At 42.1% G+C, this 20,348-nt stretch overlaps 1 protein-coding gene across 4 annotated transcripts in view; it reads right to left on the bottom strand.

The window, feature by feature from the left end:
• Positions 1-1,926: 1,926 nt before the first annotated feature.
• cobl (cordon-bleu WH2 repeat protein) overlaps positions 1,927-20,348 on the bottom strand; it is a 53,544-nt gene continuing 35,122 nt past the window's right edge. For 2 of the 4 annotated variants that reach the window (XM_083989664.1, XM_083989662.1), the window contains exons 9-18: positions 18,285-18,882; positions 15,226-15,387; positions 11,390-11,708; positions 9,272-9,390; positions 8,931-9,122; positions 7,162-8,762; positions 6,828-7,034; positions 6,538-6,654; positions 4,736-5,047; positions 1,931-4,144 (exon numbers count right to left, since the gene is read on the bottom strand). In XM_083989664.1, the coding sequence (XP_083845790.1) occupies positions 4,061-4,144; positions 4,736-5,047; positions 6,538-6,654; positions 6,828-7,034; positions 7,162-8,762; positions 8,931-9,122; positions 9,272-9,390; positions 11,390-11,708; positions 15,226-15,387; positions 18,285-18,882 (3,711 nt within the window). In that variant the 3' untranslated portion in view covers positions 1,931-4,060. Of the gene's footprint in view, positions 4,145-4,735; positions 5,048-6,537; positions 6,655-6,827; positions 7,035-7,161; positions 8,763-8,930; positions 9,123-9,271; positions 9,391-11,389; positions 11,709-15,225; positions 15,388-18,284; positions 18,883-20,348 lie in introns of all 4 variants that reach the window. The other 2 variants (XM_083989663.1, XM_083989665.1) reach the window with 2 other exon arrangements.

Genomic DNA, 20,348 nt, shown 5'->3' with positions numbered 1-20,348 from the left:
TTGAAAGGCAGTGACGTGCACTGAGCCCCACAGCCTTCCAGATAAAGCTGTGCCTCAGGCTGCAGCGACACCAGAGTTAACCCATGCACTCAGTTAATTTTTCATACTGCCTGGCTGGTATAGTTCAGACTAGGATTAGTTCAAGTGATGGGAACACACCGTGGGAGTCTGAAGTGGGAAAGGTCAGTCCCGAGTGTATGTGCATGTGTGTGTGTCTGGATCGTGACTACGGGGGGTTCACACTGTGCCCCCTCAGTGTGTGTAAACACACATTCAAAGAGCAACTATTGCAACCATTGCATCACACACACACACACACACACACACACACACACACACACACACACACACACACACACACACACACACACACACACACACACACACACACATACTTACAAACAAACACACATCATGTCACTCAGATTCAGCGTGCCACCATGCAACAAAGCATTCTTCTTATGAGACACATTATGTTGATTTCACCTCATCAGACATTCAGCATCACACAGATCTTTTGTTCAAATTGATTGATCAGATACATAGTAGACTGCCCAACATTAGAAAACAAAGTCAACATAAACCCCTGCTGATAGTCTGGTGTCACTGTGTCCATCACTCATAAGTCAAGACGTCAGGACTAACAAAGCTGTGTAATACAAGACGAGGCAGTTGGTGAATGGCTTCCATTTTAGTGTCACAGGACTATGGATGAATTTGCTTTTAGTGCTGCCATGGAGGGAAGTAAACACTTGTTTACTGCTCATTTTCTTGACATAAACAAGAAACACAATATGATGGGTGGACATATCCCTCTTCACACAGAAACCCTAACTCTCTGACATTTATGGTTACATCATCCAAATTTTATTAGTCAATATGGTGATTGGCATCGTGACATGGAGCATTCCCTGCCCCAGGCCTTCATATGAGACTGTTATGGCAACAAATACAAACAAACCAATGGGGTTGTTGAAGGCATGCCCCACAGCCAAACCTAACTGAATGTATTTCTGTTGTATTATGTGGTGTGACCTTCTGGTAACTCTTGATTTGGAGGTTGTTTACGTTGGCAGGATGGTTAAATTGGGTTTGGAACTGTAACACAGGCACAAGCTCAAACACACGTACACAACAGAAATATCACTGACACCCACCCATACACATCCTTCAGAGATTTGTAAGGCAGATTAGAGTGGCTGTAGAATGAGCATGAATTTTGACCCACAAGAGAACCTGTGGTCCCTGCAGGAATTTACAGCTCTCTGGCCAATGCAGAAGCTTACCCTTCTGCACTCTCCAGAGCGTTTGGAAAGTATTCAGGCTCCTTCACTTTTTTTCATATTTTTCTTATGCTAAAAATCAAACACATTCATTTTTTTTATTCATCAGCCCACACTTAAAATCCCATGACGGAAAGAGTAAAGACTGACTCCTGACATAAATATTCACACCCTTTACTTAGTTTGTAGCTGAAGCCCCTTTAGCATTACAGCCTTGAGTCTTCTTGAGTCAGATGTAACACGCTTTGCACACCTGGATTTGGGGATTTACTCCATTCTTCTGCTCTCAAATTCTGTCAGGTATAGGGACTGTCAGAGGACAGCCATTTTCAGGTCTTGGACATGTTTGATTAGGTTCAAGTCAGAACTCTGACTGGGGCACTCAATAACATTTACAGAGTTGTCCCTTAAGCCACTCTTGTGTTGTCTTGGCTGTGTGTTTGATTGATTTCCCTGTCTGTGCACCTGTAATGTGTATTTCTATATGATTTTTCAACTAAAAGGGATTTTTTGCATCACTCAGTTGCTTCAGGGGGGACAGCATGGGGCACAGAAATCAGTGTTTCAGGAATCAGGAATGCAGGTTAGGTTCAAGTTCTGTGAGAGTCATTCTGTGTCACCACATAGTGATGAGTCAGGACGATGAACTGCTGCCCGGAATAGTAGCTCATGTGGTGTGGCAGGGAGAGGGAGGTTACAATATATTTCATAAGGACAGCAGGATGACCACAGTCTACAGACAACCACAGTGCTGGGAATGGCAGAGACACAGAGTGATGCTCTCCAGAGCAAGTTCATTATACACCCAGTTCAGTCCCACATTTTACTATTTGAAAACAACACTTTTTGATCATTATAATATCAAGAAAGAAAGAAATATCAGCAGCAGGTTGGTTTTCTCTTGATTACAAAATTATTTATTGAATCAAAAATTAGGTAGACAAAAATAACTGTGCAAACCTTCTGAAAAAAAAAAACAAAAAAAAAAACAATGTGCAATTAAATCTTAAAAAGCAATAGCTAATAAAAAAATCATGCTACCGTAGGAATACCTTTCTATCAAAGATTTAAATCAAATCTATCTCGGCGATCTTTCTTCAACTTAAATGCTACAGTGTGCTGTAGGCTAAAGTATAAAGATGAAACCATCATGATGAAGGTTTCATGATTAAGATGAAACCAGCAAAGTTGAAATAACTATTTAGAGAAAGAAAAATCTCTTAAAGTTTTCACTCTCAGGATAAACCATACAAGAGTAAAATTATTTTTTGTGTCTTGAAACTGAACATAAATTAAAAATAGATCTCTATAAAACTAAATGCAACTCCCTTTTTATGCAGATTTATCTCACAATACACAGCAGCAAGCATATACACCTGAATGGATGCTCTAGATCTGTCTTCATTCTAAGGATTCAACATGGACATCCTACTTCATCCATGACTAGAACATTTCATGCAAGTGGTCTGCTTTCCCTCTACCTGACATAGTTACTCCACACTGTAAACGTTACCTACAGAGGAGCAAAATGAAACACACTAACATTTGCCTCAATCAAGACCATAAATAACCTAAACATCTGTTTCTCTACAACTGCTTTTTCTGTTACATAGCCATTAACAAACTAATCTCTTTGTGCTCATTGTGGCATCCACCATTGATATACTTAAATAATAATGATGCTTCAAAAGTATTGAAATGTCAATGAAAGGAAAGGTTCATCTCCATAATATACATCAAACATAAAAAAGGCATGGTCAATTATGTTGCACCTGTAATGCAGGTTTCTACAGGTACTGACCAGAATGTTCAATGTCTTTAGATTATAAACAGCAGCAGAGATGAAGGTTAATAGCTTACACAGGATAATAATGATCTAACAGGCACTAGTCAGTCATCACCATCTTACCAGCCAGGAACTGTAGCAGTTGGCATCATGGACCAGATATACTATATACAGTATATATCAGATGTATATACTTCAAACATTGTCAATGGATCTACTCGTCCATTTTCTTTACTGTATTTAAGATTTTAAATCATCTTAATTTGTTGAACAAATATGAATTTGCCCAAACTGGAAACATCATAAGACTTATTGCACCCCTTTTAGAAATTATACAGCAAACATCATATACATAACACTGAGCAACAGTATAAGGCATCCATGACTTGTTGTGGAAAAAGCAAATAAAAAAGAAAAACAGAACAAAACAAAACTGAAAGTAGCATAAACCATTTAAATTTGCTTTCCTTGGCACACATTTTTACAATGTTCCAGTTAAAACTACTGAATTCAAGTACAGATGGCAAGATATGTTTAGGAGCAACATTATGGTATGAAGATAAACTCAAACATGTTCCAGCAAGCTGCTGTTATGTTAGGAGCTGAAACATCTGATATTATGGATGGAATTAACTGCAAACCTTTCACCTTTCATCAAATCTTGTCAGACAGACATTGCAGGTGTTTGGCTACTAACAAAGTAACAAGAAATGTTCAAATAATTCCCCTATTATATATATAAAAAATGTTTTTTGTAAATAGTAGAAGTGATAATAACAGTCTCCCTGCCTTGCTGTTCCTTAAAAACTGCATTAGTTTAAGCCTAAGCCAGTAGTGAGATATGTGAAGTTCAAATAATAATCACTCAAAATATGAATAAATCCAGTTTTCCAAGCAGCTGCTGAAAAAGTACAATGGCAAAAAGCAAAAAAACAAAAACAAAATGGAATTTGATCAATCATTCCTGGTTGTGGTGATGTGGGCTCCCCTCTTATTGCTGGGGGAGGGCTGAGGAGGCTGCTTGGATGGTTCCCAGTCTCCCATTGACTTGAATTGTCTTTGTGGGCACAGCAACCTGGTCAAAAGAAACACAACACATCATGTTTGTATTTCTCCACTTATAGAAAATACCAGGATTTTGAGGTTGTGTGGAGCCTGACTGTCTGCCTACAAAAAAAAAGAAAAGAAAAAGAAATGCCTAAACTTATTGGTGAATTTTCTACCTCTGCAGATCTGAATGAGATGGGCTCAACAATTTTCTGAACATTTTAATTTTCATTGAATTCATTCTAACATTATTTCAAATTATGCAAATGTTCATACAAGCAGCTTCATTCTGCCAAGATGGTGAGAACCCAGACCAAAGATGTGAGAAAAAAGAGGACACTGGATCATATATTTTTCTGTTTCTCCCTCTGGCTTCATTGCCTCTATCTGTTCCATCTCTGCTTATTTTCATGTCTGTCTCCCACCCTTTAGTTCCCTCCCTCCCTTCTTTGATGGCTTTTATCTCTCCGAGTGAAATGATGCCATTTTAAGCACCAACACCAAGTAAAACAAAGTTAAAAAGACATATATGACATTCTGTGCTAATGCAAAATGTTGATGCATTTATGATGTTGTGAGCAATAAGATAATCAGATGCTGTATTTTTCTGTATTTGTACCTTTTTAAGCCTATCAGCTGCTGATCCAGAGCGAATGGCCTCCAGCATAGCCTCTCTGGCCAAGGCAGCGTTCAGGGGGGCGTGAGCACTTGGTGGATGCGCCACAGTGCTAGGCTTACCCTGAGGCAAGACAGGGGGAGGGGGAGGAGGTGGAGGTGCAGCCATGGGTGGTGGTGGTGGTGGGGTAAAGACAGGGGGTGAAGTGGAAGTCACTGGAGGAGGAGAGGCTGAGGAGGGGGCGCTTGTACTTTTCTCCTCCACAGAGGCCACCTTCTTGAACGTCTCAAGCTCATCCGCAGCCTCAGATTTGGTCTGCAACACACAAAGGGGCGAGACACAATGGTAACTCTAGACACATAAACACAGGCGGAAAGCCTGCTGCTCTCCCATACAGAATGTGTGACTGAGCTCACACTCACACTGACCTTACACACAGGCACACAACATCAGCCACACAACATCAGCCTCTGGCTGGCACATAGAGATACTTTGTTCAAACAAATAATCTTCTGTTCTAATCTTGTTTATACACATTCACATTTATGTGATTTGATATTATCTATTTTGCAATTCCATCATAGTGTGTATAGTTTCTAGTTATTTATCCACTTTTTTTTTTTTTGAGAAGCACAACATTTTTTAAAACTAATTTAGTCATGCAGCATTCCAGAGATTCCACTTCTGGTAAGGAACCTCCAGAATAGAACCGCAGATGTTTCAGCTACAGCAGCGCGTTTCCTGCCCCCTTTCATTCCACATGGGTCCTTATGTGACAGTAAACCACAACTCACAGTCCACACAGAGGGATGGAAATAGACAACCGTGCTTGCATAACTTAGTTCATGCGGACGGCTGACTGGCTAAACAAAACAAAGTGATGAGGGAGACATTCACATTTCCTTTTACATTCTCCTCATGCCATGCACTTGCTATAAGTCCACTTGTTTGTTCTCTTCAAAGTGTAACAAGACTAAAGAGGGAACAGTCACACTGTCAGCTCTGTGACAATAAACCATCATCCACACTGAGCACAGCAACAGGCCCAGAAGGACAATGTTGACTTGTGTTTGGTTGGTATATTGTTTATGTTGATATGTTTATGTCATTTTTGACCAGGACCTTTCCTTCAGCTCCCACAAAAAACATGTGACTCGGACCGCCTTCTTTCACCTACGCAGTGAATAGCCAAGATTAGGAATACCGTCTCTCAGAGTGATGCTGAGAAACTGGTCCAATGCATCTGTCCATCTCTCCTCTCCTCTCGCACATTTTGAACTGTCATTATCTTTATCTGTTGCACTTTGTAGTTTGGCCTTGGTGTCTCGCACTCTGTCTGTGTTTCCACAGATCCACCGGAGCTCCATCTCGCTGCACCAATTCTGTTAAACCGACCTGCCCTCCCTTCCCATGAACCAGTCTACCATCTAGTCCCCCCATTAAGCTGGCCTGCTCTCCCTGCCTTTCCTCCCACCAGAAGCCGCCTTCGTCAACTCTTGCTATAAAACTGTTTTCATGGCTGTATACAACATTTATTGCATGTCTGCCCGTCCTGGGTGAGGGATCCCTCCTCCAATTTTTCCCTGTTAAAAGGGTTTTCTATGGAGTTTTCCCTCAGTAGATGTGAGGGTCTAAGGACAGAGGATGTTGTTATGATGCCATGTAAAGCAAAAAATGTAAAAAATAATGTTGACAATAAACATGAATATATTCATTAAGCCTTACACATTTATTTCCCTCCCACCCCCCTTGATGTACACACAGTAAAAATGATGTTACACAAATAGCTAAGATAAGTGTTTTACCTTCCTCAGCCTGGTGAAGTTGCTTTGGGCTCTGATAGCAGCCAAAAGAGCAGACCTCTCATCCTGCACCTCAACACAAGACACTTTCTTCAAGTTACTGGGACCAGAAGTGGATATCTAATAATGAGGAAGAAAAGGAGAAGAATCAAAATCCCTTTCTTGTTTCCCCAACAACCTGCAGCAAACAAAATATTTATCAAAACAAGAATATGGTGTATGTTTTATCACTATCACAATCCATCTATCTAGTCATCCATCTATCCATTGTATCATCCTGATCTGTGTCTCACCTTTTTGAGCCTGTCTTTGCCTCCACCTGTCTGGATTGCTGCCATCAGGCTGCCGTGCAGAGATGTCTCTTTCTCCACAGATTTACAGATCACAGGTTTGAACTTTTTAACTGGCCCAAACACTGTCACTGGCTGTGGTGCATTGTCACTGTGTGATGTTGCATCAGGTGTTTGATGAGTGGCTGTCTTTGTCATGTTGCTTGTGTTCTGAAGACAAGATGTGAAATATTGAGTACACAATAATATACAGGAGCAATTTTACTAAAACTCTTAAAGTATTTATTTTTCATGAGAGTCAAAACATGCAATTTTTTATAATCCAGGTTTTACTTACACTTGTCTGGCCTTGGGATATTGGCTTTGGGGCTGTGGGTGGTTTGGCAGATGAGTGTGGAGGACAGCTTTGAGCAGGGTTAGTGCCTCTGGGCCAAGTCTGTTTAATATCGTCTCTGTCATTGCTGGCAGTCACATTTATCTGGGCAGGGCCATTAGACTGAATGTGGTTATTCTTGGCTGTTTGTGTCTGCAGCCTGTAAGAGCGTGCTTTGGTGGATCCAACACTGTCTGGTCTTGCTTCCCCAGAATCTCTCTGGCTATCTGACACATATTCTTGGTAGCTCATTAACCTCTTAGGACCAAGAGGGCTGGGTTTGGAGTCATTCTCCTTATTATCCGAGAAGGATGACTGCGAAGATGAGTGTGGATTCACTTGAATGGACCGACCTGATCTCTGGAAGTTGATCGTATGTGTTTTCACAGAGGCAGATGAGTCGGAGACGTTAGGGATGAAGTTGGGTTTATCTGAGGACTTCGGGGCATGTTTAGTGATGGCAGATGCCACGTATTGGCTTGAGGTTCGCCGGGATGGTTTGAGGAAGGACAGGTCTTTATTTAGGTCTGGAAGCAGTGGAGGGGAAAGGGCAGGTTTATTGCTTGGCTGGTGAGTGTTTTTCGACACTGAAATCTTGCTCTCTACCTCTACCCGCTTCTCCTTTGCAACATAGATGTCTTTCACTGGTTCTTTAGTGTCTTCTTTAACTGTCTCTTTAGGCTGGGCTTTTTCAACAGGTTTTAACTGAGTGCTCTGCGTTGTCCTCAGGTACTCAGCGTTACTGGTCTTCAGTGTAGTTTCTGAAACTGGACTGGGAGTTTTTCTCGTAGCATCCATGTCCTCCTTCTTACTAACCTGACCTTTGCTTTGGTGCACAGGACTTTCTTGTCTCTCACTCGAGCTCCAAAACAATTTGGCTCTTCCATGAAGAGGAGACTCTTCGCTGCAATTACTCTCCGACTCTGACGAACCACTAACTTTGTTCTGGGTGATACCATTTGTCACCATGTTTCCCTGATCATCAATCTTAATGGCGCCTTGGGTTAATCGGACCGCTGGATCTGCCGGAGCAGCATGTATGACAGAAGGTTTCGAAGGAACCACAGTGAACGTTTTCATGCCGAAGCGTGATGTGGGGTTGCGAGTGATCTTACTGGGGGAAGTACTGGAGCTGGAGTTATTTTGGGTAACTCTGCGCACTTCTTCAGCCTTTTCTTTAGACAGTGATCTCTGAGTGGTTGCTGGTAGAACAGGTTTCTTTTCTTGAAAAGACTCAGTGTTATTTTTGACAGGAGCAGATTTGATCTCAGTGCTTTTGCCCTGTTTCTGCATGTCGACATTAGATTTGACTGCTGATGTTGTTCTTTGCTTTTCCTCTTTACCACTCTTGGTGTGAGTGACACTCATCTCTTTAACTTTTGTCTCTGTTATATTTTCTTTCTTTTCATCACCTATAGACTTGTTCTTCAGTGACTCCTTGGGCTGCTCAGATTGAGATGGCTGCTTTGAATTTGCACTGCTCCTTTTAATACTGTCAGCAGCTGTACAAGCATTGTTGTTTTTGTTCTGTGGCTTGGCGCTGGACTGGTAACAAAAATCTGGATCTGTGATAAGAAAGAGAAAAAGTCAATATACCAAATAAAGGATATGACAGGATTTTACCCGTGCTGTGATAAGGAATAAAACAAGGCATACATTAGAGGAATTAAGGGCACACAATGTCAAGAGAAATATCAACTTTCAGCCTTTGTTGTTTCTTTTGTTCTTCTTACCTTTGTTGCCAGCTGACTCAGTCTTTGTAAGTGACTTTGCTTCATTTTCAACAATGTTGAGTTCATATTCCTCCAGCACTTCATCTATGGCTGTGACTGGCACATCCATGTCCACTACAGACACTGGCACATCATTACTGTCTGTGGACATGGTATAAGGAGACTCCTTCACTGAGACAATATCAATGTGGGCTGTAAAAAGAGGGCGGATCAAACAAACATTTTTATATGGATTTGTAAATTGCATTTGGAACAGTCTCTAAATGCAGACACACATTTCAATGGCCTCATGACAGTTCAAGATCATAAATGAGCTGTGATCTATGGTATGCCTCCCTTACCTGCAAGGTTGGTTTCAAAATCTGTCAGAGTCTGATGGAGCTGCGCTGTGAGCTCTGGATCATCTTCATAGTTGTCTTTGAACCTGTCTGACTTTGCCTTTGAGCTGATGTCATTGTGCCTGAGGATGGTGCACACAAACATGTGTCAAAAAGACATCTGCAAATATATACGTGTAAAAACACATACAAACGCATAACCTAACAAGTCCCATATCATGGGTACATTCAAAAAACAGATCAGCACATAGGGGCAGCCATAATACAGCATTCTGTGTGACTCCATGATCCTTATTAACAGTCACAGAGCTACAACCAAACAGCTGTTATGAATCGCTTATTTGATGCTGGTGTTACATCCAGCACCCTTCCCGTTACTAATCTGCCTCAGAAACCAAAAGGGTAAATGCAGTTCAGTAGTAGGAGAAATAAAAAAGAAAAGAAAAGAAGGGTGTGAGTTTTAAATATTTTGTGCTTGTTCAAAGCCGAATTTTATTTTTATTGGAGCCTGCTGGCTTTGAAACATGCAGCAGTAAAGATATTATTACCACAGTTCAAACTTCCTTCACTCTCTTCAAGGGTTCAGTGGAGCATTCTCATGAGTTAGTGGCGTATTAGCCATAACAAATTGCAACAAGGAGGCCAAACCAAACAGAATTTGTCTTCTAAGAGACTTGGACTGCCGCTCTTTTCCTCAACGATTCTGAGAAAACAAGGTTATAGTGCTTTCCTGGAATACTGAGGAGCCAGCAGCAACAGGCCAGACCCCGGATTCATAAAGTTTCTCTCAGTGAGAGCATCGATCCAGGATCCTTGGTCTGGGCACATTACCATACACATTTCACAACAACTTAAAAGGCAAAAGTGATCTGGGGCAGTATTCATTTTCCACGAAGGCCTTTGAATAAGGGCCTAGAACCATAACTATGAAAGATCAGCACTAAAAGTCAAGGGTGCCAGCTTTGGCCACAACTCAAATATAACACATGGTGGGAACTGCTCTTGGGTATTACTGCTAGCAAAGTTGAAAACTGTGGAGACTTTGACATTTTGCTTAAAACAGTGATGGCTGACTCTTCAGGGGAAAATCAGGTGTAAAACTAAGCTTGATTGCCAAAAGCAAGAATCCGGCTGAAGATTTAAAAACAGGTTTTAGTTATCTGTGGTTTGGCCGGCCCCAAGTCGACGGCAAAGTGAATGGCACATGCATTATCCCAGACAGGTGACTGACTAAGATGACTGACTTTTCTCATGGCCAAAACAGCCATGCATTAAAGGGATAGTTCAACATTTTGGCAAATTGGCCCATTGCCATAATCCCTATAGTTTTAGGAGTAGGTTCGTTATCTTATCAATTGTTGGTGCAAGCTGTTTTTAGAACGGCCAAGCCGAGCTGCGAGCTGCTCAGAGCTACGCTACGGAGGCTAATGAGATTTCTTGGTTTCCCTCATCAAAGTCATCAAATACACAATCCAACAACTCCAAAACGCTCTCATGGACAAGTTGTGACCTGCACATTCACCACGCTATGAAATAATATCGGAACGTTACAAGACAGAGTTGTTTTTGGGGTAAATGCAGAGACTGCTTGCGGAAAAACTGCCCCCAGCAGGAACATGCATCAACGGTTTTGCATGGTTTTACCTCTAAAACAACTCTGTCTCGTAACGTTCCGTTATTATCTCATAGCGTGGTGAATGTGCAGGTCACAACTTGCCCACAAGAGCGTTTTGGAGTTGTTGGATTGTGTATTTGATGAGTTTGATGAGGGAAACCAAAAAATCCCAATAGCCTCCATAGCGTAGCTCTGAGCAGCTCGCAGCTTGGCTCGGCCGTTCTAAAAATAGCTTGCACTGACAATTAAAGGTAACGAACCTACTCCTAAAACTATAGGGATTATGGCAATGGGCCAATTTGCCAAATGTTGAACTATCCCTTTAACACACCACCTAAAACTGTACTGAATGAGGCCTTAATTATCTTGTTGGTCAATTAAATCATGGATGATATAAGTTTAAACAGTCCTTGACTTTATTTGCTTTCCTTCTTGTTTTTGGCACACAACCACCCTTCATCAATGTGCCCTCTATCTCAGCTTTGTATGTATGACTGTGTCTTTACCTGTGACTTGATCCCCAGGTGGCACATCCCTCATCACTGTCACTGGAATTGTCCCGTACTGGTCCAAGCAGTTTCTTTCCTCCAACTCTGCTACTTCCATCCAAAGACACACTCCCTTCTGGAGATGTGGGCTGCGTGTCAGACGGAGAGCTGATCATGCCCGAGTCATCGCCATCTGCCATGCCCTCCGAAGCGGCGTAACCCTGGTCAGGCAGGCTGCTGCTGCCATTGCTGCCCAGGGACAGAGTTTCCTCCTCGGGTGTTTCAGTTTCTGGTTTCTGGCCCCTGGCTGCAGAGCTCTGCATGGAGTGGAGCCAGGCTGGTAGAGGATAGAGGAAGATCTCAGCATCAGTGTTGGGTGTTATCTATCAGTGTCCTTTAACGCTGTGAGTAGCTTTTAGTAACAATCGATTTCAACAACCACATACTGTAAAAGGCTGTTTAGTGAAAACAAAAGACTGAGAAAAGACTTTGCTTCGGGACAGAACATTACATAAAGAATTAAACATCGAAAGAAGCCTCTGTTTTTTTTTACTCATGGCGTGCAGTACGTTAAAAAAACAAGAAGAAATACTTAGGCCTCATTTTATATTTCTCAAATCCAACTTCTTGACACCTAGGAAGATTAAAACTGAGAAAACCAACACAACAAATCAAGAGGCCACTTGCTTGAAAAGAAGCACAGGGTGCAGATCGAAAATGAGAAGCAAGAAAAGAGGGAAAAAACAGAGGAAGCATTTACGTTAGTTTCAACATTCATTCTGACACCACACACACACAAACCAGAAAACACAAGCCAAATATACAAACACAAGCCCAGAGCACAACCACCTGTGGCTTGATAAAACAGCTTTAATGATGTGTGGGTGGACTTACTGTAAACAAACCCTTTTAATTAGATTTTTACAGTACTGTTTTAGATACCACTGAGAGACAGTATTGCTTCATACCCTCTCATCTCTTTGGTACAGTCATGCTCTGGTCACTGCCGCGGCTTTTGGAGAAGTTATTTAGTCTGCCACTGATCTCATTGAACTCTCGGCCAAGAGAATAAAAATCAATGCACCATTTTTTTCAGCAGCCTGGCCAGCATGCACAGCCCTGGGAACTCAACAGGGGATTCTTTAAAATGAGTTTAACAGAGAGTGACCTTGTTAGTGATACCAGGTGTGTGTGTGTGAGAGCGTGCATTGGGCACACATTGTGCTCCAATATGTCTTCCTAAGTGTGTGTGTGTGTGTGTGTGCACTAGGCCTGTCAGTTTTGGACCTGGTCCTAATGGTGTGGAGAGAACAGTCAGTTCCAGGAGATGTGGTGATGACTCACAGGGCTGTCCTCCCAGCGCCTTCCCAGCAACAGCTTAGTCATGCCAACTACAGCCACAGTCCACACACACACACGCACACACAGACAAGTGCATGTATACACACTCACTGTAATGCTCTCATGTGTTTACACAAGTGCTGTATGCTTCCATTACAAACACACAAGTAAATATACACACATTAGTTCTCAAACCCCCAACTCATTTTGACCTTAGGCACACTTCTCTGTTAGAGCCAAATAATACAGTGTCTGCATTCCCATGCAAATCGATGCAGTGACATGTTACTTATCAATATCTATCCATGCACCAGCCCATGCATAATCCAAAAACAAAATACCTTTGATCTTAATTCAGTCTTCAACTGTTTAATTACAAAAAAAAATCTTTCAAACAAATACTCTGACCTTCAATCACAACACAGATAAGTGGTTGTTCATATACACAAGTCCACAGGTGTACACACACACACACACACTCACTAGGCTACACATTTGCACCATAACACAGTGACTCAGGATGAATTATATTTTAGATTTAGATTTAGATGTTACATTATTTCAATTGAATTATCTTGTAACTCAGATCTGCCTGGTACATTGCCATGGTCCTTGTTGCAAAAAAAAGTAAAATGCTACTTCCATGAAACATTTGATTGTGTTTTACCACAATAGCTGCAACAGTTTGGAAGTCATGTGATAAAAACAAGGGATCCATTTCTTCAATATGTTCACCATTCAAAAATAAAATCTTTTTAAGAACTTATCATTTTCTTATTAAGTAGTTTACCCTTAAGGCCATGCATGTTACTTGCACATTTTCAGCATGATGAAAAAAAAAGAAAAAAAGTGTTGCTCTGAATTCAAAACATTTAGAGCAAACAGTTTTCACATAGCATATCACTACAGAAAGGTCATTTTAGATCTCTACTCATCATTTCAAAAACAATCTGTAAAGCATTCCTGCAAGTACTATAAGCTGTCACAAACCAATCAGTGAGAGTCTTCCTAATTTCAGTGTAGACTGTTACAAGTTTCAATGGGGGCAGGCCTTTTGTTTTAAATGTGTGTCTTTAAAATACATGAGCCACTAGCACCTAAAAGCAACATGTCATTGATAGATCACTCTTTCCATATAATTGCTGAAGGCAGCATGCATTCAGGTCTCGTGTTTCTAAACTGATCCCCAACACCAGGCACAAAAAGAGAAACGTACGCTGTCCTACTATTGATCTGCAGATATCACATCACCAAAATATTGGCTGATAGATACTGCATGGCCTCACCTAATAACCTCATTCCAACATGTCACTCATCAATCACATTGTAACTGATACGTCCAGGGCTTAGCTCATCTGTCAATGTATAGGCCTCTGACCACATTCTGCGTGTCCACTTTTAACTCAGCCCTGATCTCATGCATAATTAATGACAACCAACATAAAGCTGAAAAGCAATACCACCAAAAGAATATATACATACATTTGTAGAAAAAAAGAAGAAAACAAACACAAACCAGGACTGTTTTAAGATCATTGAAGAGAGTGACTTGCGTTCATTTAAGGCATATTCTGTCCAGGATCAAATCAAAACTGTCAAAGGGACAGATGCAGTGAAGTTGCTGCAAAGCAGCTTCTGCAAATGACACCAAGTAAAAGCAAGCCACAATGAGACAATTAAAATCATGATAGAACTGTGTTTGTAACAAGCAATACAAGAGGACAGAAACAGTAGAAAGTTCTTGAAAGAATGACAGTATAGGATGGTGAATGTCAGAGGGATGTCCAGCAGAAAGGAGAAGGGTGAAGAGGAAGAGGCAACAGGAACTGAAGGATTGGCAAACAAAGGAAGGCTCGAGCCAGAGAGAGACTTCAGGAGTGTTTGGAGCGCAGTCGCACAGGCCCACAGCAGTACACTACAAAAGAGGGTACGGGGTGGGGAGAAAAGAAAAGGAAAGATGTGATTTGACATGGGTAGACCCTGCATTACTGGCAAAGGAGATGAAAACAGCATCCAGAGAAAAACCTAGGGATAAACAAAGACACTGAGTTCAACAAACAGTAGTGAGACAGACAGTGGCTTGCATACGGTTCAGCATCTCTTTCATTATACATCTAATATACTCCCATCTACTGTATAGATGAAACATAAAAGGCACTTCGGTTGATTGGTGTTGACCCCAGCCCTGACCCCTGGGCCCAGAAGAAATAACAGGGCTTACAGGTTGACATTTATAGATATGAAGCACCTTGACCTCACATGGGCCCAGTATCACTTAACAACTCAGCTGCACGACTCACTGATTGAGAGATGGATAACATGTGAGGACAGGGTGCAGTATTCACATACATACACACACACACAGGTTTGGCAATTCAGGATAGTTGCAAAAATACAAACTCTGATTTAGACGGATCAAGTAAGAGGCAGAGAACCAGGAGAGCAGCTTCTAGGGAAGAAAAAGAAAAGAACAAGAGTGGAGGAAAGGGAGACGTGGTCCATCTGGAACCTACACTGGGGAGCTGCTTCCTCCATCTCTGGGGAGTCACTTTCTGTGAGCTCAGTGGGAGGGGTGTGCGGGGGAGGAGTGGGTGAAGTTGGGGGAAGGCAAAGCCGTGGTGTTTCCTGAGCCGGGGAACGACGAGGTTTGGGTGGTGCTGGTTGATCAGTGGCTCCTAGAGGAGGGACAACATGCAGGCAGGGCAGGCACAGATGGTCATGGGGAACGTGACACAAACAGCTCACATGCAAACTTCTTATCAAACTGAAAGCTGCGGAGAGAACATTGTGCAAACATCAAGATCTTTGTCTTTTATTTATTCTACTCTTCTATTCTATTCTTTATTTATTTACGGTAACCCTCTGGCTCTGCTGTGTTTTTGCGCTACACTTATTTATCCTTGGATTTTCTGATGAAGTTTGAGTTTCTGTGGGCAGCGTTCCATTCTTCGCCTGGTGGGGGTTATGACTTTTAAGTGTTAACAGTACACTAATTTGTAGGTTTTTACTATTGGTGGATGGATTTTCCCAGTCTACTTGTAGTAGAAAACAACCCGTTAGCAGCTACCATCCAGTTTACATAAATCCTGTGTGTAGTAAAATTCCCAGGAGTGTAAAAATGCAGGGCGTGGAAGTGTTGTTTTATTTCTTAGCTGCCAATGTGTAATATGTGCAGAGCATGATACATAAAGCACAGGAGACAGGTAATGCTGACAGAAGTATGGACTGACAAATGGGACAAAATCAATCTGGATGACATATTGGGATGTAGTTGCAAAAACACAATTACTGTAAAAGAGCCCTGCTGAAATACAGCCACTGAAATTTCCCTCTAAGGCCTGTGATGCATCAGTGGGCTGCATCTTAGTCAGCAGGTGCTGTCGATGTGCTACTTTATCTGTTTATTCTGTTGACGACAACGGGAGGGAACTGGAACAGCAGGCAGAGCTGAGATGATTAACTACACCATCACGACACTGACAGCCTCTGGAGCACATGCACACACACACACACACACACGGCGAAATGGTTGAATCCTCCTTCTGTACTTAGTAATTACACTGCACAGAGTTGCACTGGTTCTTTAACAGTGATATTACAGTGTTATCACTTCAACATGAAGGTGCAGTGACATATTTGCTTTGGTGCTTTGTTGTTCTCTGTTCTGTTTTCAACCAACCTAAACCCTTGACTTCAGACTGATGCAAACACTGACAAAATGTGCCCAACATGCAGTAGCATACATACACCCATGAATACACAGGCATACACATGGCCTTTAATGCTTCTACGGCAGCTTATCATTTGAAGATATAAGGAATATGTCATCAATACATTAGACACTACAAGAAGCAATAGTCTAAAAGTCAAAAACCCTGTATAACCCTGTACCAGCTCCACCTGTTTATTTAGAATTGAAGATCTTTATCACAGGGCTCCCAGAGCACATGGCAAACAGTTTACAGTTTGCAAACATTACAATTTTGCGTAAAATGAAAGGCTAAAAATAAAACCTACAAAAATGGGAGAGTAAATCAAACCTATATAAATGACAGACCAACAGAAACCTAATAAATGTTCTGAGTACATTTCTGCCTCTGCCTATACAAGCATGAGGGCACCACCCTACACTGTGTGCAGGGTATAGCTGTCTAGCCCTAACGTGTTTACCAGCTATTCATTCTCTGCCAAATATGTACTGTTCAGTAATATGTGCAGTTGTCACGCTGCAATGAAAAACATTTTACAGTCTGTGAAAAGTTGAAAAGTTGATGTTGAGGTTGTCTGTAGGACAAAAATGTTTTTAAGGGAATGTGGCTTTGGGAATAAAACTATTTCAGTACAAATACACATTTTAAAGACAGCACTTTCCGACACAATGCCTAGGCGAACAAAGGAAGGAAGAGAGTCAAAGCCAAAAAGAAGAGAGAAGGTGATGCACTGTCAGCAGAGTGTCAGGATAGAGGAAAAGAGAAGTAGCGAGGTCTATAAATTTATTAATGATCCTCGTTCTGTCTGTTCTATCCTGTCTAATGCACAAACCTCCTCATACTTCATCCTCTCTTTTTCTTTCATCCGCCTGTCCATCATCCTCCACTCCTTAACCCCCCCTGAGTCCCCTTGTTTCTACCTCACTACCCTGTCATTCCTCTGCCAAAACCTTCCCATGCTCCTTTCTCTGAACCTCATTCTGCTACTCTCACCTTTCTCATCCTTTTTCTGAGGTCTGCAGCTCTCTCATCTGTGCCCCTGTCAGACATGACAGCCCTCTGCTGCAATCTCACTTTGCTACAGAGAAAGATCTAGGTTATATAAAGATCAATAGGAGGGCCAGTGAAAGTTCATGTAGAGCCTGTTTAAATCTGTGATGGATCTGTCTGACTTTATATCTGCCAGCTTTGAAAGGTCTGTGTGAGGGGCAAGAAAAAGAAATAATTGAGGGATAAAGATAAAGAGAGGGATAGAGAAAGAGGGAGAAAGAGAGAGAGAGAAAGAAAGATAAGAACGTGAGGGATTGATAAGCGTTGGTAAGAGACAAGGGCTGTATTGTCTCATGAGCTATGATGAAAACCAGCTCCACTCGTTCCAGTATTTTAGCCATGACGGACACACACGCACGCACACTCATGTGCACGCACGCACACACACGTTATGTACGTCAGTCTTGACAGACGTTGCTGCAGAGTGACAGCTCAGTTCTCCAGAGCAGACATTCAACAGTCATTTCAAACAGGCAACTTCTGACTGTCTCACTTCTTTCACATACAGAGAGTGTGTTTACCATCACTGTCAAGAGTTCAGTAATCAGAAGCCAAGTTCATTTTCTTTGATGAATATAAATGTTTTGTCTGTTGTGGCGTGACGATCCGACATGTCAGTTAGTTAACTCAAAATTGAATTCACAAAGGTAACTTTTAGATACTAAAGATAAAAACAAAGAATGATATGAGGAATCTATGAAAACATCTGGCACCTCGCTTTTAAAAATTAGTTGCGCTGAAATTGAAATTTTCAAATATCACTTGCTGTTATGTGTAGTGCAGGATTTCTGGACATGCTGTGTGTTATTTACCCATTCCACTGTGTCTGTTGTTCTCAACTTCATCTAGTTTCAGGTTGAGGGCCGACTCAGACTCAGACCTGGAGCTGTTCGTTGAGGTCACCTCTTGATCTCTCAGATTGGCCGCCGTGCTGCTCGACATCTCTGATTCCTCCAATCTGCTGCTGGAGCTTTTCATTGCCGCCTGGACCTTTACAGAGCCGCTCACTGTGCTGCTGGTGAGGGTGCTGCAGTAGGAACCAGCCTGGTCTTGGTCAGCATCTGAGTCATCAAGGCTGTGGCTGTATTCAGAGCTGGAGTCCTGGAGAGCCAAGCTGTCTGTGGTGCTGCTGCTTGGGGTTGGGGAGCTTGCGGTTGAGGTGGCAGGTTGTTCTGCTGCTTTCAAGGGGCTGGGTTTTATTGTTTGCATTACCACAATGGTAGCAGGGGCTGGAACAGCCTGCGCCACCTTGGAGCGGATGGCTGGGGTAGGTGTTTCAGTAGCATGGATATCAGGACTGGGAGAGGGAGAAGTTGAAGTGTCATCAAAGCCTGGGGTGGTGGAGGACGGGGTGGGAGGAGGGGCTGGAGCCTTTCTTTTCCTCTGCTGGCTTTCTGAGCCAAGAGCCATCTAATAGAAAAGGGGAGAGACAGTAGAAAAGTTCACTGTGAACACCTTGTGCTTGGGTGTTGGTGTGTGCGTATGTGTGGTCTGCCTATAAATCAGCCTGTAAATTCAGTCTGCCAGAACTAAAGTAGAGTTTACTACTGAGTAATTAAATCAAGTGGAGTTCTGGCAGGCATCTGACTCTTCAAATCCATCAGAGTGCCAACATTCCCTTTAAATTATCCTGCAACAAAGACATACAAGCCACCAGCAGTGAAACAGTTAATGTGGTGCAGTGTTATTTTGATAGTGCATATCGATGTGTTTTTTTTTACGGTATTGTTTCTCAATCAACCATTATACAAATGTTACGCTCTCGTGCTGAGTTACATGTACTGATGAATCACGGATCACTTCAAGGGTTGCGCAGACGGCCCAGTGACGGATCACTTGTTACAGATGTCAGTTCTTCCATGTGTGTGTGCAAACAAAACAAAAACATCTAGAAATTCTGTCATGTCATGTTGTTCCTGAACACGCCGTTCAATTGACACACTATTATTATCATTATTATTATTGGCAGAGCACAACCTTTATGTTATTCAGGCAGTGGAAAAATGAAATGATGAAGTGACAACCTGTTTAGCAGGGATAGGTGTTTCGACAGCTTTCTGTCGGTTTATGTTTCATAATACACAACCGCTTTATGTAGTAACTTCTCTAAAAGCAGTGACCAGGGCATGGCTGTACTAAAACATAATAACTTTAAGGAGAATTATTCCATATAGAAATGTGCAACTAAATCAACTAACAGGGAAATGACACCACTTTCACAATCAAGTGATCTTTCTCTCTGCTCAAGCAGCTTTCTAAGAATCTGTTTAATTCAGAGACAGGTTGGAACAGCTCAGATTCCCAGATTACAGCAGAGGTTCAACTTCTCTTCACTCTGAGACTCTACAGAGAACATGTCTGAAGCTGCATGTAGTGTTGCATCATGCAGAAGGACAAGAGGGAGATCAGGCCACCTTGCCTTCCTGCAGGCTAACTGGGTTCACACATGTGCACTCAGTGAACTCAGTGCATGGCATTCTATGGAAAACCAAATGGCCCCCCAACTGATTGTCTTTCTCCTCCTTGGTCTCCCGCTTCTCTCCCTCTCTGGCATTCATACATACATGAATACAGACTTACCAGTGATGTGGGCCAAAGTTGAAGCTGAAATGGATGACTGACTTGCCTATGAAGATGGATGTATGTGTGTGTGTGTGCAAGCATGCATGCATGTGTGCCAGTATGTTTGTGTGTGTGTTCCCTGCAGAGTGAAATACAAGACTGCAGCCAAGCCCTGCTATGAAAGGAAGAGAGCTGTGGCCTCAACACACATGCACACACACTTTTCTGTGTTGACCGTATGAGCACTTACACACTCTCACATATGCCAACGAGCGCACACACACACGAGATGAGAAGGAACAGTATATCTCATA

The sequence above is a fragment of the Trachurus trachurus genome, assembly GCF_905171665.1.
Source record: "Trachurus trachurus genome assembly, chromosome: 16".
In the NCBI taxonomy this organism is placed as follows: Eukaryota; Metazoa; Chordata; class Actinopteri; order Carangiformes; family Carangidae; genus Trachurus; species Trachurus trachurus.
Note: the sequence above shows the minus strand (reverse complement) of the source record. Positions and strands in the feature narration are given on the sequence as shown.